A 20362-nucleotide genomic window follows, 5' to 3' on the forward strand; every position below is an offset into this window, starting at 1 on the left:
CTTAGTGTCCCAGTGTACAGCAGAGTGGACCCCTGCCCCGTTTTTTTGCACCATCCTCTCATCTTCTGGTGCTATATCAGACAATGCTCTGCTGCTATTCACAGGGTTTTCATGGCCAATTTTTTCGGGAGTGAGTGGCCAGGTCCTTCTTCCTAGTCTGTCTTAGTCTGGAAGCTCTGCTGAAATCTGTCGACCATGGGTGACCCCGCTGGTATTTGAAATCCCAGAAGATAGCTTTCAGCATCACAGCAACACCTAGCTGCCCCAGTATGTCAACTGACCAACAGGTGGAGTGGTTCCCTGACTGGGAAACGAACCCAGGCCATGGTGGTAAGAGAGAATCTTAACCACTAGACCACCACTATGATACCTTGAAGCTCAGAAATGCTAATTGTGATTATGCAATAACCCAGTACACATTCAAAATATATATCAGTCTGTGATTAGAATTCCTAATATAACCCAATTTGTCCTAATGAGATCACAATATTCAAGAAAGTTATAACATAACCTACTTTGTCCTCAAGACATCATAATACTCGACATTATGAAGATCCTATATTCAATAAATCAACAAGTAGAACAGATTATTAAAATATTTCAATCTAAAATGGATAAAATTAAAGTTTCAAGGTGACAAGTCATAAGCTACTTAGAGAACTCAGCAATCTAGAACAATTAATTTCCCAAAGATTTTGAGAAGCCAAAGATATACTGTATTGATCACAATGTTTTTATGTACAGTTTACTGAATAAGTGGGGATATGTAGGTCATTGACTATGTCTACCTCAGGTTCTATAGTGCAGAGCAACTAAAATGATAGGATCACAGTCATTGAAACTTATCTTTCTGGGAAGAGGTTAGTTTAGATATCTCCCTGTTGCCATTGACGTGTAAAGATAAGAAGACTGAAGTAATTATTTTATATAATTTTTAGCTTTCTATATAAACCGAAGTCTTCATAGACTACATGACATTGTTTGTTCTCTTCTCTTTGAAAAATCATAAGAGTTGTTTGATGGGAAAAGCTGTAAAAATCCAGGAATGTGGTGAGGAGAGATCAGTGTTGCAACTCTGAATGCTGCCACTAATCATTCTTAAGATTGGCTTTGTAGGCAATATGTAGGATCATGTAACAATCAATGCTTACTGATTCCTTTTGCTCCCAGATGAGTAAGCAATTATGACCCAGGAAGCCCCACCAAGGGATTACAAACAAATGCTAACAAGAGTTCAATTCCACTGTCCTTAGATCATTCCATTTATTTATGAAGCTTTTATTGCATGAAACCAACATGTTTCATAAAACAAATACTTCCTGTTACTTAGCAAAGGAAGAGGCAACATTGAAAGTCATCAGGCTAATCGTGGTCAAGTCTGCGGTTAAGGTCTCACTCACTCTCTCCCCCAGCCCAACCAGTGAGAAACCACAGGTCTGAACCATCTGCTCCATAACCTCTGATGCTCCAGGACATGGGCTTCAGAACAGATGGGAGAACTGAGGAGGAACACGCAGTGAGATCACTGGAGAAGTAATGGTGGGGTATGAAATAGTGGACTAAAGAGAAAACTAACTGTGGATAGCAAATAAGAAGGAAATAAAGAGAAGGAAAAGGGAGGAAAACTGGAGAAATAAAATTATATCAACATCTGATACCAACATGTGGTACCATCATAGATGCCAAAGTTACCTATGTTGAGAGTTCTAGTGTCTTTGCCTACTAAGTTTTGTTTCTAGTGACAACTATCATTGTCTTCACTGTTGCCTTCCTCTTCCTTCCAAATGCATATAAATATAGGGACATTTGATTTAATTTTAAATTATGAGTTTTTAAAAGAAAATGAGTTAGGGAAGAGATTGTTTTATTAGAGAATTTTATGGATATTAAGTTCGGCACCAACTTTTGCTTAAAATGGAGTTCATAAGTTCCCCCTTGGCTGGGATAACATCACCTCAAGAAAGGCAATTCGATCACTCAAGCGCATATCACTGAAAATTATAGTAAATCAAGTCTCCTTTTGTCACACCATATTCTTGATGAAAAATAAAAACTGCTTTACCTTAGGTGGCATTCCATTATATTTCATCGAATTTTCTTGGGCCTATCAGCTTATTTCCACTGCACAATCAGAAAAGCCCAGACCCAGGTAAAACCCGCCCTAGATTGTCATCAAATATTTTCTCCTTAGAAGTGGCTGCCTCATTGCTCCAACACTGATTCAGAGTTCAATTTCTGCAATAAACCTATTATACCTGAGTTAATAAGAATCAAGATGACCAAAGCATAAAAGTTTTCATATATCTCTAGTTCTACATTAAACAATAAATGTAAACACATATATTATGCAGATTACTATACATTTTTGTAAATGACAAGCTCTTACAAATTGCATCTCCATGCAAGAAAAATCATTAGATGCACAACAAAAATATCAAAGCCCCTTTAAGTGCAGGTATCCAGAACAACACAGTGTGTTGTTTTTTCTTTTTTCTTTTTGTAGGATTGTGACCAATAATCCAGCTAATAAGATTTCATTTTAAGTTCATTGTAACAGAATCTCCAGCATATATTTACGATACAATTATTCTCTACTTCTATAACAATTTGTTTTCTCTTTTACTTTTTACAAGCCTCTAGCAATTAGACATGGGACTAAATTTTGTTTTTGTTTTCAAACCTATTGATAAACAACCTTTTGCTTTACACTTTAAATAATTTTATTTACCCAATTTTATTTATGAATTAATCATCAAATCATTTCCCCTTTTATTTAGGATATTATATCTATGAAATATAAATGTATAACATTTATATATTTTTAACTAAATTAAAAGAACTTCTGCATTTAATTTGACTCATGTAAAATTATTCTACATAAATTGTTATTTCCATGGGTTTTGCGAAATGATGAAAACAGCTTAATTCCTATCTTGTGGGGTCTAGAAATCCTAGTTTGGAATAATGAAAAGAGCTAGGTGAACAGAATTTTCATTCAAATAAAGAAGGATTGATGTTCACTTTCAGCTCAACTCTTTCCACGCACTGCATCTAAACTATGGATTCCTTTTCATCATCCCAATCTTCCCATAGAAGGCACTTCCTCGACAAACATAATTTTAGTCGCCACCTGTCCTTTCCTGTCTTACGAGTAACTCTTTATCATTCTACCTATAAGAATTCCCTCATGCTGTGATTTTTGGACATTAGCCAAAGAGTATTAATCTATATTCTAGCCAACTTTGATGGGGGAAAAAAATCACTCTTTTTATGGCACTAAGGTTCAAGAAATTAGTAAAGTTCTATATCATTCTAAGACATAACAAAGTAACTCATCTGTTAAGACTCCCTACAATTTATTCCTAGGAATAAATTCATAATTAACACTTGTGAATATATGTATATATGAACCCTGACAGAGAGGAAGGAAAAGAAGGAAGTTAATATTTCTTAAGCCCTGTCCTAATATCAGGTATTGTTCTCACAAAGAGTAACATATTTCATCCTTAACACAATCTTGTGAGAGTTTTAGATATTGACATCCCCATACATTAGGATGTAAACACTACATCTGAAGTGGTGATGCGATTTGCTCAAGGTCATTTGCTCATATGCAATAGAGTTGAGATTTGATGTCAAGTTTCCAGTACAATTTCCACCTCAGTGCGATGCCTCTTCAACTCTTACCTTACTTCTAAGTTTTTCATAAGCTTCCCCAAACTCCCAAACTTACTCTCCAAAAGTTGTTACAAAACCACTCTGTCAAGATCTAAGGAGGAAGGGAATAAAGTGAAGAAGGGAGTCAAAAGTAGAATGACGGAGAAAATTGGTCCTGGTTTCATATTTACTATGTTTTAGTCCTAGGACTTGGTATTTTCCAATATCTCATTTAATTCTCCAAACAGTCCCAAGAGATGCTATCCTCTATCCTCATAGATATCCTCATTGATAAATGAGGCAATAGATTCAGAGGGGTGATCTAACTTGCTCAAAGTCACGAAGAAAGGCAAGCAGGATTAAAATTCAAGTCTGCCCAACCGGAAAGCTAATGCCCTTGCATAAGAGAGTGGGAGACTCAGAGCTGTAAGAGACCTTAGAAGTAAATATATTTAATAATCTGCTTGGAACATGAATCTCCCTCAACAGTGGCACTGCTTGAATACTCCATTAAGAAGAAACTAAATTTTTTCCAAATAAGTAGCAGACTTCAGTTAGGATAACTTTGATCGTTAAAAAATTCTCCCATGTACTGTGTTGCTGGGAGAGAAAGGTCCTGCCTCCACTCCTGAAGGCTGTCCTATACGGATCAAAATCATAGAGGTGAAATTCTCTTTTCTAAAGAAGACATCTGCGATGGAGTGATGACAGGTTTACTAATGAGGATTTAAATAATAAACAGGAAAATCAAAATCATTTAAAGTAAGAAAATATATATTTGAATAAAAATGCTAAAAACAGTTTGGGAAAAGAAAGTAAGATGTAGCAAAGGAAAGAACCATTTCAGTTTTAGTCTCAGCACTGACACTAATTAGCTGTAGTGACCTTGGGCAAGTCACTTCACTTTTGCAGATCTGAATTTCCTCACTTTGGAAGTCGCTCAGATAATCTCTATAAACGTTCAACATGTAAAATTCTATGATTACAGAATATCAATTATATTATTCAGAAATAACCTTTGAATGCTTACACACATACACACACACACCCCAGTGGATTAAATTCACTGCAGTAAACATTGCAATATGTTCAAGGTGATGAGGATTAACTTGATTCCCTTCTGCTCAACCACTCTTCATGTGAATGGTACATGAACCCAAGTTTTTACTCAGTTTGAGAACTCAAAAACTTAATGGCAGATTCTAGCCTTTCTCTGGACAGTGAAACTAAAAATCCTTGGGCATGATTTAATATTCTTGTCCTATAAGCCAAAACAATAAAGAGAAAACATGACCAAAAAATAAACACAAAAATATTTACAGCTATCAGCTTTCCAGAATCTGAAAATAATCTTACAATCTTTACAGGCTAGAAGAATTATGCATGTATTTCCATTTCTAAAGGACTAGACAGACAGTACTTTCCCAACCACTTCAATGGTTTGCTTAAATAGCACCACATAAGCCAAATATGAATCACCCAAATTTACCCAGCTAGTTGAGACTGGTGTCACTTTAATATAAAGGACAATCCTGGGCAAATGTTCAGTATCTAACAGATAGAGAAGAGGAATATCCTAGGGGAGGAAGAGGAGTAGCAGTCAAAATGTGAATAAAATGAAAGAAAAGAGAAGAAATGCTGAATTCAGAAAGTATACATATAGGAAAGTAAAGAAATGATTCAAATTGAGTTGGGCAACTAGATTCTTAAAATCCATTAGAACATAAACTCTATGAGGGCAAGAATGTTTACTGCTTTTATTGCCATATAACCAATCTGGAACAGTGCCTGGCACATTGTAGGTGCTTAATATGTATTCACTGAATGAAGAAAAAGAGGAAATAATAGAAGAGACTCAATGACATATAACAAAGACAACAAAAATGGAAACATGAGCATAAAAGTAGACATGGTGTAATTTATGGTTTAATCAAAAGTTCAATAGATTTAGCTGACAAGAGTTATATTCGTAGTTCTTAGGGGCTCCTAGCTGAACTTCAGACACGTCATAATATTTTTTATGCCTTGGTTTCTCAGTCTACAAAATCTCACTTCCTTCATTGCTTTAAAAGGATACCATAAGGTGCCATTAAAAGGAAAAGGGAAGGAGAAAGAACAAAGACTTATGGTTTGGGACATAATGATTTTCTGGGAATGCAGAAACGCTCGTATGTACAAACATGGAAAAGTGTCAGCAGAAACTGGCATGAAACATACCAAGGAAAAGAAAAGGGAGAAATAAAGAAGAGGACAAGAGGGGGCCAGCCTCATGGCCAAGGGGTTCAAGTTCTGCATGCTCCGCTTTGGCGGCCCAGGTTCATGGGTTCAGATCCCAGGTGTGGACCTACTTCACTCATCAGCCATGCTGTGGAGGCATCCCACATACAAAGTAGAGGAATACTAGCAGAGATCCTAGCTCAGGGCTAATCTTCTTCAAGAAAAAAAAAACAGGAAGATGGGCAATGGATGTTAGCTCAGGGCGAATCTTCCTCACAAAAAAAAAGAAGAGAGACAAGAGTTTGAATTAATTGTGCCAATAACAAACAGTATATTATTCACTGGCTGGAGATATTTTTTTGTATGTGTGCTTGTAATATGTGTAAATACCATTCAGTATTAAAATGCAATGTAATTCTATCTGAAAGAAAAGACAGGTGAAGATGCTTTGATATCTTAGAATGCAATGAAATACTGACATCTAAGCCAAAGTGGCATAATTAGAAAAATAAGATATAATTGGGAGGATGGTAAGGGAGGGGAAGGAGAAAAATGATCTAGGTGTCATAAAGGAATAAGGAGAAATAATCAAAGTGGGATGTGCAGGAGAGAGGCGAGCCATGGAGCCATCTGCTCTATGTCAGGAAAGAGCTCACCCTAGAAAACCCAAGCTGCTTTCAAAAGCAAGCTGAACATTGTATGGATGATCAAAGAAAAAGGGAAAAGACTGCCACTACTGACAATTTAATAAGAGCCAAAAAAGAGGGTGAGCAGAAAATTTAATTTTAATAGTATGAACTATACACACTTGACCAGTGGTCTTAACTTGAAGTCCTTGCCTAACTGCCAGTCAGATGCCACTAAAACCACTGGAGTTAGTCTCCAGCTCTGACTCTCTAGAATGGGGAAAAGATGCCAGGAGAAAATAGCAGCGTGTGGGTTTAAATTCTGGGAGACAGGACACTCCTCTGTTTTCTACCATTTTGGATGTGACTAAAACTTTCAGAATTGTGTTAACTTTAGTAAAAGAATTTCACTAAATTTTTCAGAGTCTTGGTTTCTTCATCTGTAAATCTATAAAATTATTTGTATCAAATCGAGTTTCCTCCAGTTTCTTCCAGTTTTTAATGTCTTAGGCTTTAAATGAATATGGTTAAAGTGGAGGAAAGTTCTTTGAAATCACCATTCTGAAATACCTACAAGGACAGTTGCAAGGAACTGGAAGAATCCATGGGGCTTAAAATGAATCCCACTTTTAAATTGAAGGGAAGAAATCTTTGGCATATTCCATTAATCACGTTGAGCTTTTGCAAGTGACAGTGATTCATATTGTCACTGTGGTAACAATGGTTTGCCATGCAATCCAATATAAAGACTTAAGACAAAGCAAAACAAATTTGGCCTAAGATGAAAATACCAACACATTCTTATACCCAAGAGGCTGTTGTCAAGCAGCTCCCACCCAGAAATACATTTTCTTTCAAGATGGCACCACAGTTTTCTGGCCACGATTTAATTAATCAGCTCTCTTTACAGTCATCTAAATTTTCAATCTCTCAGAGTCAGTTCTTTCCATATACATAGAGGGTAAGAAAACTTAAAAGCCCAAGCAAAGAAAACAAATTAATGGTTTAAGCATTATGTGACTCAGTGAAAAAGAAAAACTTAACTATTATCATGGCAATATAATGATTGCGGTAGTGGGAAACCACTAACCCCACACAGAAAAACTTTAGAATTTAAAATATATATATATATTTTTTCTTCCAGTCCTGCCTTAGATTTCTTAAGATCTATATGTATGCATAGATTAATATGGTGAAAACATGAAATTATATCACCTTATGAAAGAAATACCCATTTTAGAAAACCTGACATAGCCACTCCACCTATAAGCAATTTAAAATATTTTGCTTTTTGTTATAATAAAGACAAAGAATGTTTTAATTTTAAGAGTCAGTGAGGAAGGGAGTAATTCTAGTATTTACAAACTAAAACTCTAATACTGGTAGGTAGATTGGTTTAGGGAATAACACAGCAGACACAATTACTAGGATTGTCTCTGCCCTATTCTCTCAGGCTCCAGGATAAAGAAGAATCAATTAGCCCTCAACAGACTATGACCTTGAAGGCTACAGCTCTGTGCATAACACCCTGAAAATGCTGAGACAGATAGAAAAGGGAGAATAAAGTCCTGAAACAGCCGAAGAGCATGTTTCAGATATGATCATGTCATTTTTAAAGATACGCCATGACAGCTTACTTCATGTCAAAAACAGGCATGATGAAAGGAAAGTGCTGGTTCTTTCTGTGACTAAGCAGTACTTTCTTAATTGAAAAGAAAAAAGAGAAACAGCTTATGAAATGACAATCCAATTTCAAGCTTTTTTTCTTTCTTTCCTTTAGTTAACGGTTACAAGCTTTTTAAACAACCAAACAACCACTTAGGAGTGTCTGGAAACAAAGCTCCCTGGATCAATTCCTTTCCAAAAAAAACCAAACTCACAGTTTTTAGGATGCTAGTGTTTTTGTTGTTATCATGCACTAGATCAAAAAATTAACACAGAGTTTCTCACACAGAAAACCCTATAGGCCGTAACGTGTTAACCAACTGTCGACCCCTAACTTTCCAGAAGAACACTACTTCCCAGACCGCTTTTCCAGGCTTCTCTCCAATGGACTTGAGAACACTGCAGCTGTGCATCTGGCCAGAACTGGCCACTGCGATGCTTTTAGGCAGCAGTAAATCTTTTCCACTCAATGCAAATGCCAGAAAAATCAATGCTCTGGCTTGGAAAAAGAAAAGGAAAGAAACTATATGGAATATGTAATCTATTCAAACATTTAGCAGAATTGACCTTAAAAAATGATTTCTTAAAACATCACAACATACTTTGTGACACGGTCCTAGATAAGGAAAATGTACTGGGTCTTTCTTTGTTTGCTCGTTTTCCTCAGATGACAGAATTATAGAATTTAGTTGAAGTTTTTCAAAGAGTCTTCTTTCTTTTTCTGGACAACTAGACCTATTCAGGCACATTTTAATTAAAGACTTAAGTTGAAAACGATAAAGACAAAGAAGTAACCTTGTCTGCATGGTGAATTTTGCTTCCCTTTGCAGGATCTATACTTGCTTTTTATAGCCTGTCATTTCATCTGGGTATTATTTCCCGGTCACTTTGCCAGGTGGGAAGAGGCGGTGAATGCAGTGATGGCTGTCAGACCTTTAATGACGCTTCGGGGATTTGATAAAGATACAAAGCAGTGTCTGCAGCAAGGAGGTTCTTCCCTAATTACACCTGAAAAACTAACCTCTTTTTTTTTTTTTTAAACCTTTGCTGCTGAAACTGGTGTGTATGAAATGATCCTGAATCACAAGTCTAAATCAAGTTTTTCTGTGTTTCTATAACACACAGCTCCACCTCATACTGAACATAACGTCTGGAAAAGATATTTTTTATTCTTCATTTCCACCTAGAGGGAAGCAGACGGGGTGAGTATTTCATCACGGAATGCTTACCATCAATTCTTCTTTAACTCTAAGAGATTTTACACATGTTATTAAGAACCAAATTCTCTGATCTTCTACCTTTTTCTACTAAGGGAATATTCATCAGTAGTAAAAGGGATAGGAGATAGAGAAACAAAAATAAATTAGAAATGTTAAAAAAAAAAAAAGAGCTGTAGAGAACTCCTCCCTTCTATGCTGACGTTTAGAACAATCTGACTAGTCATGGTCTCCTCTGTGTCAACTTTCGATTACAAAGCATTGCAATGACCCCATACAAACAGCAGCATATTGTGCTGTTTTGTTTAAAGAGCGTGGGTCCTCTTCACTCACAGCTTATTAAACTGGGCTGCTGCAATCTGATGGGGAAAATGACACAGGTTAAAAAAACGACGTAGCTTACTAATGTATTTTGTACTTTTTAATAACTGCCAAAGAAGCTATTTAAACATCTAATTACAGAAGACAAAACTAATTCAGGGAAATCCTTTCATGCAGAATTATACTGTGTTCTGAACAAAATTAAGCTGCCTCTAATAAGTGCTTAGAAACTGAAACTACAATCTGGGTAGGACAGCAATAATCTGATGCCGGGGAGAGATGAGCAATGTAAATGTCTAGACTGGATGCGATATTTGGAAGAACCAACTGAAATACAAACATGGGGAGAAGTGGGTAAGGGAACAGGAAGAAGAGATGGAGAAAGAGAACAGGCAGCTTGGAGTGTCAGGAGGCAGAGAGTAGCCAAAAGGTCGGGAGAGGTGAGAGGAAGTCTACGTGGGAAAAAGAAAGACACAAAATCAGACTCATTGCTATGTCGAAGTCAAATTTATATCAAAAACAAAGGATGGTCTGATGTTTTAATTTTAAGAAGTAATAGAAATCAATTGAATTTAACTGAAATTCAAGCATGACTCACAGATGGTGAAGTTTTGGGTCCCCCACCCCAGATTTAGCCATCTGGCTAGAGTGAGCTTCTTCTAGAGCACTGATTTATACCAGGAGTTTACAAGATCTTTTTACTCATCTCTTCGACGCCACCCCAGCATCCTAGTCACATGATACTCTTAAACAAAACCAGGCAATTAAAACACAAGGAGAAAAGGAAACAGCTACATGCTCTGGAGAACACCTTTTAGGATCTCAAGCCCACCCTTTTCCTCTATTTATCATTATCTCTCTCTCTACTTACAAAGTTTAGGAGCAGTTTGGAGATTAGTTTCTGTTGTTTGTGGCTGAGTTGCTGACTTGGGTGTTCTCACCTCAGGGTTCCGAGTGGGTGATGGAAAGGATGGTGCAGTGGACGGCAGGAAAGAAAAGGCAAAAATACGATTCTTCGGGGTTGGTACCGCTGAGGGTTCAGAGGACACAACAGCATTGTCAACTTGCACTGTAACTTGAACCTCAGTTTCAGATTGCGCCCTAGAGACAGGTGAAGTGTATGCCTCAGAGGATACCCACCCATCTGAGGCAGCAGTTGGATCCAGAGAAATAATAGGGTCCTGGCCTAACCCCCCAGGGTCAAGGTGAGTAGGAGAGTCATACTCAAATATCTTGTCCACAAATACCCACTTGAGGCCGGCAATGCAGAGGCAGAGGCTGACGAGGCAAGCCAGAATGGGGACAATGCAGATTTTCTCGGAGTTGAGGCAACCTCGCAGGCGCTCGGCTTCCAGGCAGACACAGCAGGGCACTGCCAGGCCCACGAGTCCGGAGCTTCTCCCATCTTCAGTCTGGCTCTCTGGCATGTCTTCTGCTGCCGGAAGCCCATCAAGAGATGGGTCTGTACTCAGCTGAGTGGAGGGGCTGGAGCACCTCTCAGCAGTTGCCCCAGACATGTCTGGGGAAGAAATCTCCATCGGCTCACCTCCAGAAGGCCTGGCCTCTCTCACGGTCCATTACCATGCAGAGGCCCCCCCAACCAAATGATACAGCATCTTACAGGGGGAAATCGATAAGTCGTCCAAGTCCAAGGCCATTATCAAAAGCAAGAGGAGTTTGGGAGAAAGGAAGGGAAAAAAAGCCTCTAGCAACTACCAAATAAAAGTATATGGTAATTCTTTACTGCTGTTTCTGGGCCACTTTGGTAGTTCTTTTAAATGCTTCTCCAAACCATCCCCGCTGGTCAAGAGGACAGCGGTCAGAATAGAAACGGAGCTGATGGTTGGTCAATTAAGTAAACCAGTAGCCCAAACTGAAAGGCATGTTTCTCACCTCGAGCATCTGAAGCTGGTGTCTGCTTAGATGGAGAAAACAACTGTCATGCAGGAGAAGTAAAAGCAAAAGCAGGATCAGCGGTGGTGGCGGCGGCGGCAGCAGCGGCGGCGGCAGGAGGGGCAGCAGCGACAGTAGCAACAGCATCCTGTTGTGTTAACGCGACGGCTGAAAGAGGCTGAATCATTACAGAGCAGCAGGTGCCTGCCCTCGGAGCATCACTGCAAACAGTATCATCACAGAGGGATCTGAAGGGAAGAGCGCGGCCAGGAGGGGCGGTAACTCCCCTCCCAGCCCTGCCTCCACCCCCACCCCGCAACCACTCCTCTTTGTCCTTCTTGAGCGCTCATTCACTTTCTCCCTCTGCGGCTCTTCCCTTCTTCGTAGTCTCTTTCTCTTTCTTTCCCCTCCTCATCCAAAGACGTTCTCTCTCTCTCTTTCTTGCTTTTTCCTCCCTCCTCTCCCAACCCCCACCCTCTACCCGCACTCTGGAGCTGCTTGGCTGGTCTGAGTAAAATCAGTATACCCAGCAACACAGGACTGCCAGTGACTTCCTATTTTATCCAATTAGAAGGAATAAAGGCCATCAAATCAAAGAGAAGCAGCCAGGCACCAGTTAAGCTTGGTCCCCATAGCCCCCACCCTTTTTCTTCTCTTTCTCTTTTTCTCTCTGCAAAAGCGGCCCCAGTCTTCCACCCCCACCTTGTCTGCTTTCAGTCTGGCTGGCTCTCTTTCCTGCACCCACTGTTGGGTCAGAAAAAGCCAGCGATCGATCCTAGCAATCTAACAAAGCTGGGATGGGGCGGGGGATGTAGGTGGGACCTTATGGGTTGGACCTGGGGCATGGCAAAGTCTGATATCTGATTCCTCCCTAGAGAGGTAAGCTTTTCAGCAGCAATTACTTCCTGCCTGCTGCTGAGAGATAGCATTCCTTCCTCAGCCCTCTAATAAGTTTTGTTCACCAACAGGACTGTTATTACCTGATTTTCAACCAACAGTTTGAATCTTTCTTTCAAACCATGGACAGCTCTGCCTTCAACCCTTTTTGCAATGATTGCGTAAGAGTTTCTAATGCCCAGTGTGAAATGCTGAGTGTATGCTGGAGGAAGCGCGTGCTACGGGAGGGCAGAGAGGTTCATATGTCCCCACTCTGGTCCTCTTTCAATTTCCATTTTCCTGTCCCACTCACAGCAGTCCTAGACGAATGTCAAGCTAATAAGAAACCCTGGGAAGTAACAGAGCTATGAAGAGAGCAAAGGCTAGCACTTCATTTTGAAATCAGCCTTCACTGTGAGTCCACACTGCAGAGGCTTGAATTCCCTGGGCGCTGTAATATATACCACATGTCCTCAGCTATAACCGCACTGCGAGTATTAAGAAGAGTTTTCTATAAGAGCATGCCTTTTGGATTAGATTTCAGTAGCTTTACCTTACAGATAGTTTCAATGTTGATTTTTTCCCCCTTTTAAAACAGCAGTCATTAAAATACTGGAAGAAATGCACTGTCCTTAATAGAGAGCACACGCTCCCCTGAATCTCCCATTGGTTACACGTCAGCGCACACTATATGCATCGTAACCTTTAATCCACGTTTACCGCGACTGGACACCCGAATGGTTTCCAAGGAACCATTTCGGTCACCTATGTCAATAGGAGTCTTAAAGCTCTCTCTAAATCTATAACACGTAACCATCATATGAGTCCCAGAAGCAATAAAATTTAGAGCTCAAGTCCTGAGAAAACCTGCTTTAAGTACATTATATTTTGTATAGTACAATCTCCACTGATTTGAAATATTTTTAAGCTTTAAGTGGGCATGAGATAAGAATATTATCATTTCTTTCAAAAGGAAATTAGTCCATAATTATAAATAATTTAAAGGGCGTTAATCTTAAAATGTGTTTGTAGTATTATAAATAACAACAACAACAAAAGCCTGAACCAGTTGCATAATCATAATTATGACTATGACAAACTCATGGGCAAAAATGAGTTATCCATAAGTTCACCTCTATATGATCTGTATTTATATACCAAGTATTTTAAAATAATTCCTGGCTACTTTCTAGGTTTAACAGTGAGAGCTTTCTGAAAGATTCTAGCAATGGACATAAAATTTCACATCATAGAAAATCTATATGAAAACATTTACAGTATTCAAACTAAGGTATTAAGATTTTAATGATAAATATTCATGTAAATATTCAAAAACAATATAAGCAAGTAAATGTTTATGCTAAACTAGGATAATTTATAATTCCTTTAGAGATCATCCAGTTGAAGTATGTGGCACGTAACTCCTCAATTCTGCCCCAAACCAATATTATACTCAAGTATAATCCATTGGCATTTCATCTGCAGCCAAGGTCATCTAAATTTCAAAGACCAAAATGGGGCTCAGGTGGCTCAAGTCAGGCAGGTAAGAGAAGACACCAAGAACAGTAAGCAATAGTTTAAAAAGTGGTCCTTAACCTCCACCAATAAGAACTACTCATCTCACCTTAATTGTTTCAAGAGCAAACATATTCAGCAGGCAAAGAAATCGCTGGGCACTGCTCTAGTTGTCACATTAGAGACACATGTCCAGAGAGCAGTGCCCAGTGATTTCTTACAAAGGAAAACAAGGTATTATACAAAGACAAGGCCAAAGCATCAGAGACAGAATCCTGTGGACTGCCACAACCGTTCCTGCCCCTGGACTACACAGCTCAGGCTGTGGGATGTGCATGTGTCCGCCCTGGAGGTGTATTCCATGAACCTTGGGGCGCCTTAGAGCTAACATCAGTGTGTAGAGAGCCAGCATCCTATAAAGTTGTTTCCCACCAAAGTGGAAGGTGAATGCAATTGAGGAAAGGGAGGAGGACAGAAGGTACAGAATGAAAGGAATTCTCCATTAGGTCTACCCTTGGGACTAGAAGTTGCCTTTATCCCTTTGTCAAGTCCTCTGTGGCAATAAAGAAGTGAGGAAGGGTAGTGTGAATGGGATTAGGGATCAAAATTTCTGTCGCATAAAACATGCCTGTTTCTAGGACGAACTGCAAAGATGTATTGCTTTAACCCTTTAGGATCCACGCCGATAAAGCCCAGGAACAACCGTATTTCCATATCCCGTTAAAAAATGAATGAGAGGGTGCTGGCCCCGTGGCTGAGTGGTTAAGTTTGTGCGCTCCGCTGCAGGCGGCCCAGTGTTTCTTTGGTTCGAATCCTGGGCACGAACATGGCACTGCTCATCAAACCACGCTGAGGCAGCGTCCCACATGCCACAACTAGAAGGACCCACAACGAAGAATATACAACTATGTACCAGGGGGCTTTGGGGAGAAAAAGGAAAAAAATAAAATCTTAAAAAAATAAATAAATAAATAAAAATTAAAAAAAATGAACGAGACAATTTTTTACTGCATTTTTAAAACCACATTACCACCCCCTTCCTGCAAAAAAAGCTAGATTTATTGAGCTCCACCTTTGCGCCAGGCACTCTGCTACATTCTTAACATACATTATTTCTGATCTTCACTAATCCTGTACAGTACACAGAATCTGGAAAACAAAGAAACAGACTCAGGCAGCTTGGGTAACTTAGCCACGGAAACACAGCTATAAAGTGACAGGCCAAGATTTGACTGGAGGTCTGACTCATGCTATTTTTGCTGGAAAATACTGCTTCTCTTTTTTAATTAAAAGAATGCATTTGATTATGTATTACTTATCTATCACTTCAATGGGTGAATAAGTGAACCAGAAGGTGAAACAATGAAATAGGCATTATTACCTTAATGTAGCTGGTAAACAAGCTTAAAGGAGCCTAGTTTCCAAAAAAGCCTTCTAAAATTTTGCCTGGTGATTTTCAAATTTATAAGGATTAAGCATAGGCTGTTCAAGTATTTCTATCTATAGTTTAAATTTAATGAGCCCTTCCACAGACTCAGTTCCAGGATTTTCTTTGGAAAGCTATTTCAGTTATGGATTGCTGTGAAACCAACTGCCCTGAAATAGCTCAAAACAACCACCATGGTGTCATAGCTCACTAGTCTGCAGGTTTACTGGGTTCAGCTGAGTGGTTCTTCTGCTCCCTTTGATGTCAGCTGCAGCTGCAACCAGCTGGAGATGCAACCGGGCTGAAACAGTTAAGATGGCTCATACACATGACTGGCAGCTGATGCCAGAGGTCAGCTGGGAGCTCATCTGGAACTGCTGGATGGTAGGCCAACATGTGGTTTTTCCATGTGGCCTGGGCTTCTCATAGCATGGCAGCTGGCTTCTGAGAGGAAGCATCCCAAGGGGGAGGAAGCACAAGCTGCCAGTCCTCCTCAAGCCTGGATCTGGAAGCCGCACAGGTTATTTCCACTGCATCCTATTGGTTAAGCAGTCACAGTGCCAGCTGAGATTCAAGGACAGGGGGAATAAATCTTGATGGAGAGAGTGACAAAGAATTTAAAATCACAATTAATCCTCCAAAGAAGGTAAGGAAGTAAATGTCAGTAAGTCAACCTGGGTCAAAAGGAGACATGGTAATATAGAATGGGATTTGGCAGAACAAAGTCAAAATACACTTGTATGTCTGATCCACTTTCATAACATTCCAGCTTCTTTCTAAGCCAGGTTCAATGAAGAAAAAAATCCTATTATATCATCAAATAAAAAATACTCAAATTCGTCTGCTATTTCAATTCAAGCTAGGCTATTTGGTTCTGCATTAATTTTATTTATTTTATTATCAGAAGTATTTAGCATAGCTCCAGCAGATGAAAGAGGATGGTAAGTGCCATTTTGCTTTTGATCATATTATCCAAACTTATTTTTCTCTTTTACATTTTTTTCTGTATTTTGGCTATTTCACTCTAAAAATGTTTACCCTGGGAAAAGGTTATCCTTGTTCCTAAAGTTTTATGGCTAAAAAAGTACAATTTACTTCGTGGTATCTAATACCACGATAAGAGCAGTAATTTCATTTTTGGATTACAATCCTTGGAGATGACTATGTATAAATTGTAATGATTTATCTGCTAATGAATTATGAAATCATGATTTTCACAAGAAAGCTTCAGAGCCTAAAGGTAACCTTAAAAACTTGCTGCTTCCTTTGAGAAGATAAAGTACTCAAATGGATCTGTTAGCCTCTTCCTACCCATCTGAAAATCACCCCCCAGCTTGAGTCTCAGCTCCTCCACAGAGCCTTTCCACGTTTCCAAGTCACAGAGCCAGCATTTCTTAACTGTATCATTATTGGGGAACATCTTCACAGCCGTCGTTATTATTTAATTATATTAAATAATATAATATAGTATAATATAATGTAATATTGTATATGGGACTGAAGATAATACAATTTCTTTGAAGGCCAGGTCTATCAGTATCTGGCTATCCCAAACCTACAGCTGGGCTATCCATTCAATACACACATTTTGTTTGGTTTTATTTTTAATTGAGATTGAGTTGCACAGATTATAGAACCTCTAATAAACTGGCAAACTTTTTTCATATCCATCCATCTATCCAAAATACCCTCTGTTTTTTCAAATCTTTTAATGTCCAGTTCAGATATATTTTTATCAGATTTTTTGGATTGTTTCCAAATATGCCTTTTACCAATTTATCTTGCTCTAGTGAAACTCTGTTACCCCAACTGTCCTTACCCTCACCACCACGGATCCTGTCAGTGGATGCAAAGTTGGAACAAACCAAAATTTAACTGTTTTTCCTTTAAATCCTCTCTCTTCAACTAAACAGAAAAGTTCTCTGAGGGCAAACCAAATCCAGGTGCTGTTTGATGTTCTACATTATTCATGCATTAAACAGATTTCACTTTACTGGACAGGTGTTTTCTCCCCATTTTGAGGATGAGTCAAGACTCTAATTATACTTTGTTCTTACCCAGTGAAAATTTTCTCAGAGAAGACAATTTAACTTAATTGCACAAATTACTTTGTGAGATGCTGTATCAAATGTTTGATACTGACTGTGGGTCTGTGTTCTCATCTTGCAACAAGATGATCAATTTACTCTGGCACGTTTTGTTCTTTAGGAGTTTTGATCCTTTGTAACTCAAAATGTAGTAAATGATCTGAAAGATGATGATGTGAGAATTTTATACAGAAAGATTTTCATTAAATGTGATAGTTACAATGAGTTTACTTTGAGAGGACCTATTATCACTCCACATCAGTGAAATCCTTAGTTTTATGCAAACACACAGCTTATTTTATTTTTAATTTTACAAGTCACTTTTCAAATTACACTGGACATGTTTTGGAACTAAATGGAGATGGTGGTTGCACAACATTGTGATAAATGCCAATGAGTTGTTCAAATTAAAATGGTTAATTTTATGTTATGTGAATTCCAACTCAATAAGAGAAAACCTTACTCTGATATCACCATGGTTTCAGCTTCTCCAATATTTACTTTTTAAAAGAAAATGTTATATACGACCAATTTTACTAGTGGACTGCACTAAAATAATGAGACTCTGTTATGTATAGGTTGCCCTTTCTTCTACAAAATCTCAGGAGGTCATGTGGCCTTGAGCCCCCGACAATTATTACTTAACTATGAACCCTGAATTGATGTTGATGATGGAATACTGCACCCTAAGGAACTCAACAGCATAAATAAAGATATAGTAGATTGATACGTCACTAAGAGTTTCAATTCAAAAGAAGTTTTATGAGAAAATGAGCAAAGGCTCATAACTCTATCTCATTTTATGTGCTTAAAATATTATTTCTTTGTCTGACTCCATCCCATTCCCCTATTTACAGTATACTAGAAGTATGAGCAAAGGATGGAGGGAAGTGGCAGTTATTCTGAATTATCTGTATTTTCTACACAGTGTGCTTTGTTATGAAATATGTCATAAACTCACTACCAGAATGTAAGTTCCATAAGGGCAAGCACATATGCCTGCTTCGATCGCTATATCCCTGCTACCTAGAACATGCCTGGTACACAGAAGGCATGTAGTAAGTATCGTTGAATGAATGCATCAATATGGAAACTCTACTAAAGAGGGATGAAGAAACTAGGGGAAAACATCTTAAAGACACAGCTACTCCAGACAGAGTTTTACTTCTGTGAATAAATGCAAATAATGTTAAATTACTCCGCGTGTGTATGTATGTTGGAAAGATGAAAAACCAAACAGAAAATTATCTTCATAGTGAGTACTCTGATGTTATATGGATAGATGGTCATTCATAATGTTTACCAGAGCAATATGTGTTGTCTTCATGACCTTAAACAAATACTTTTGCTCTCTTTCATTAATGTTCACTAATATAAGTTCACAGCACACAGCAGCAGACTAAGAATTTGTTTCATCCTCAAGTCTCATGGCAAATGTCACAAAATTTACAAGGGATAACCTGCATTTTTATGCACACGGACATGTATAATCTTATTTAAAGGAAATAATAAAGGCTGCACTTTGGAGCACTAAGAGAAATTAAATCTAACAAAGAAATACCTCTGATAATCAATGCCATTTTAATACAAATTCGGTAAACTTTCAAAGACGGAAGTAACTGAACTTGATTTATACTTAGACACTAGCTATTTGTTTCTACTAAAGTTGCAAGTCAGCTACTCTATAAGCTGGTCCTCAAATCAATCCAGAAATGTGGTGTATAGCACAGCATATCACTTTTGCAAATGCTCTAGAAATTTGTTAATTTGATTTTTAAATCTTCTGCTTCAGATCGAAACTGTTGAGCATGAAACAGTCCACGTGCGAACGCAATTATGAATTACTTATCTACTCAAGAGACTCTGAAAATCATATAAAGCCATGTATAAAATAAATCCCCACAATTTAACAGGAATAAAGGCAGCTTGGGGAAAGGAATTATCTCAAGTGTTCTACTTTTAAATATAGTCCAAATTTGTAAATCTGAGAAGACTTCAGCCAAAGGAAACATCTTACAATATACATTTTCTTTAGAGTCTGCACAGTTCTCTCTCCTTGTTGCTGATCAAAATGAAAATATAAAGTTGCACCAAAGGAAAAAAAAAAAAGGAGGAATAAAAATATATGCAGTTTCCAGAACCGATTTGGCATTCCGAGTGAGCCACCTAGCTGGCAGTACTGTTGTAAGGTCATAAGCCTTATGATGCTCATAGAAGTGGAAGGATCCCATTTAAAACCAAATGCCAGCCTGATATTTTTCCGCTGCCTCTCAGTCCAAGGGGTGGAAGCTTTTTCTGCATTGTTACAATTTTTATTACTTTAAAAATATGAATTTGAAAGTCATAGGATAAAAATATCTTATGATTTGACCTCCAATTCAAAATTTTCTATCATAAATCACACAATATGTTGCTAGAGTCAGATTTGTTTAAGAATGACTTGTTTCTTTTCTTTTCTTGCTATTTCAGACATTTTTGGAGTGAAAGGATTTAGGCTTAATGCAAAGATGAAGTGTAATCTCAAGAGTAATTAGGTTTAAATTTTTCATTGACTGAATGTCAATGAAACAAGCCTTATCCATGAATTTTATTTTATACAAGAAGGAAAAAAGTCCCAGGAGGTAAAAATAATCTGCCTGGAGTCACACCAAAATCAATTTCAGAGTCAAGACCAGAATTCAGGTCTATTGCTCCTCCCCTTTCAACTCACTTCTACAAAGGACAGCTCTGCAGTTACCTGCTGCTACGGTAGATATAAAGGAACAGCAGAGGGGATGGTTTAGATCTTCTACCACTACTGCCATAAATTATCTCTATAGAAATATCTCACTTCTACCTTTCACTGCGACATTGCTAGTGGAA

General features: G+C 38.3%; 2 protein-coding genes across 13 annotated transcripts in view; both read right to left on the reverse strand.

The window, feature by feature from the left end:
- NRG1 (neuregulin 1) overlaps positions 1 to 20362 on the reverse strand; it is a 218988-nt gene that overhangs the window by 112612 nt on the left and 86014 nt on the right. For 5 of the 12 annotated variants that reach the window (XM_005606337.4, XM_070253504.1, XM_070253499.1 and 2 more), the window contains exon 1: positions 10575 to 11416. The exons of the other annotated variants lie outside the window; for them this stretch is intronic. In XM_005606337.4, coding sequence (XP_005606394.1) covers positions 10575 to 11241 — 667 coding nt within the window. In that variant the 5' untranslated portion in view covers positions 11242 to 11416. Of the gene's footprint in view, positions 1 to 10574; positions 11417 to 20362 lie in introns of those variants that run through there. 12 annotated transcript variants of the gene reach the window in all.
- LOC138921118 (uncharacterized) lies at positions 11555 to 11743 on the reverse strand. The gene has a single exon (XM_070253507.1). The coding sequence runs from the start codon at positions 11741 to 11743 to the stop codon at positions 11555 to 11557; it is 189 nt and encodes a 62-aa protein (XP_070109608.1).

Source organism: Equus caballus, chromosome 27, assembly GCF_041296265.1.
Source record: "Equus caballus isolate H_3958 breed thoroughbred chromosome 27, TB-T2T, whole genome shotgun sequence".
Lineage (NCBI taxonomy): Eukaryota > Metazoa > Chordata > Mammalia > Perissodactyla > Equidae > Equus > Equus caballus.

Excerpts from the sequence above, each read along its gene's own strand:
- LOC138921118 (XM_070253507.1), bottom strand. The coding sequence starts at position 11,743 with ATGCTGTTGCTACTGTCGCTGCTGCCCCTCCTGCCGCCGCCGCTGCTG.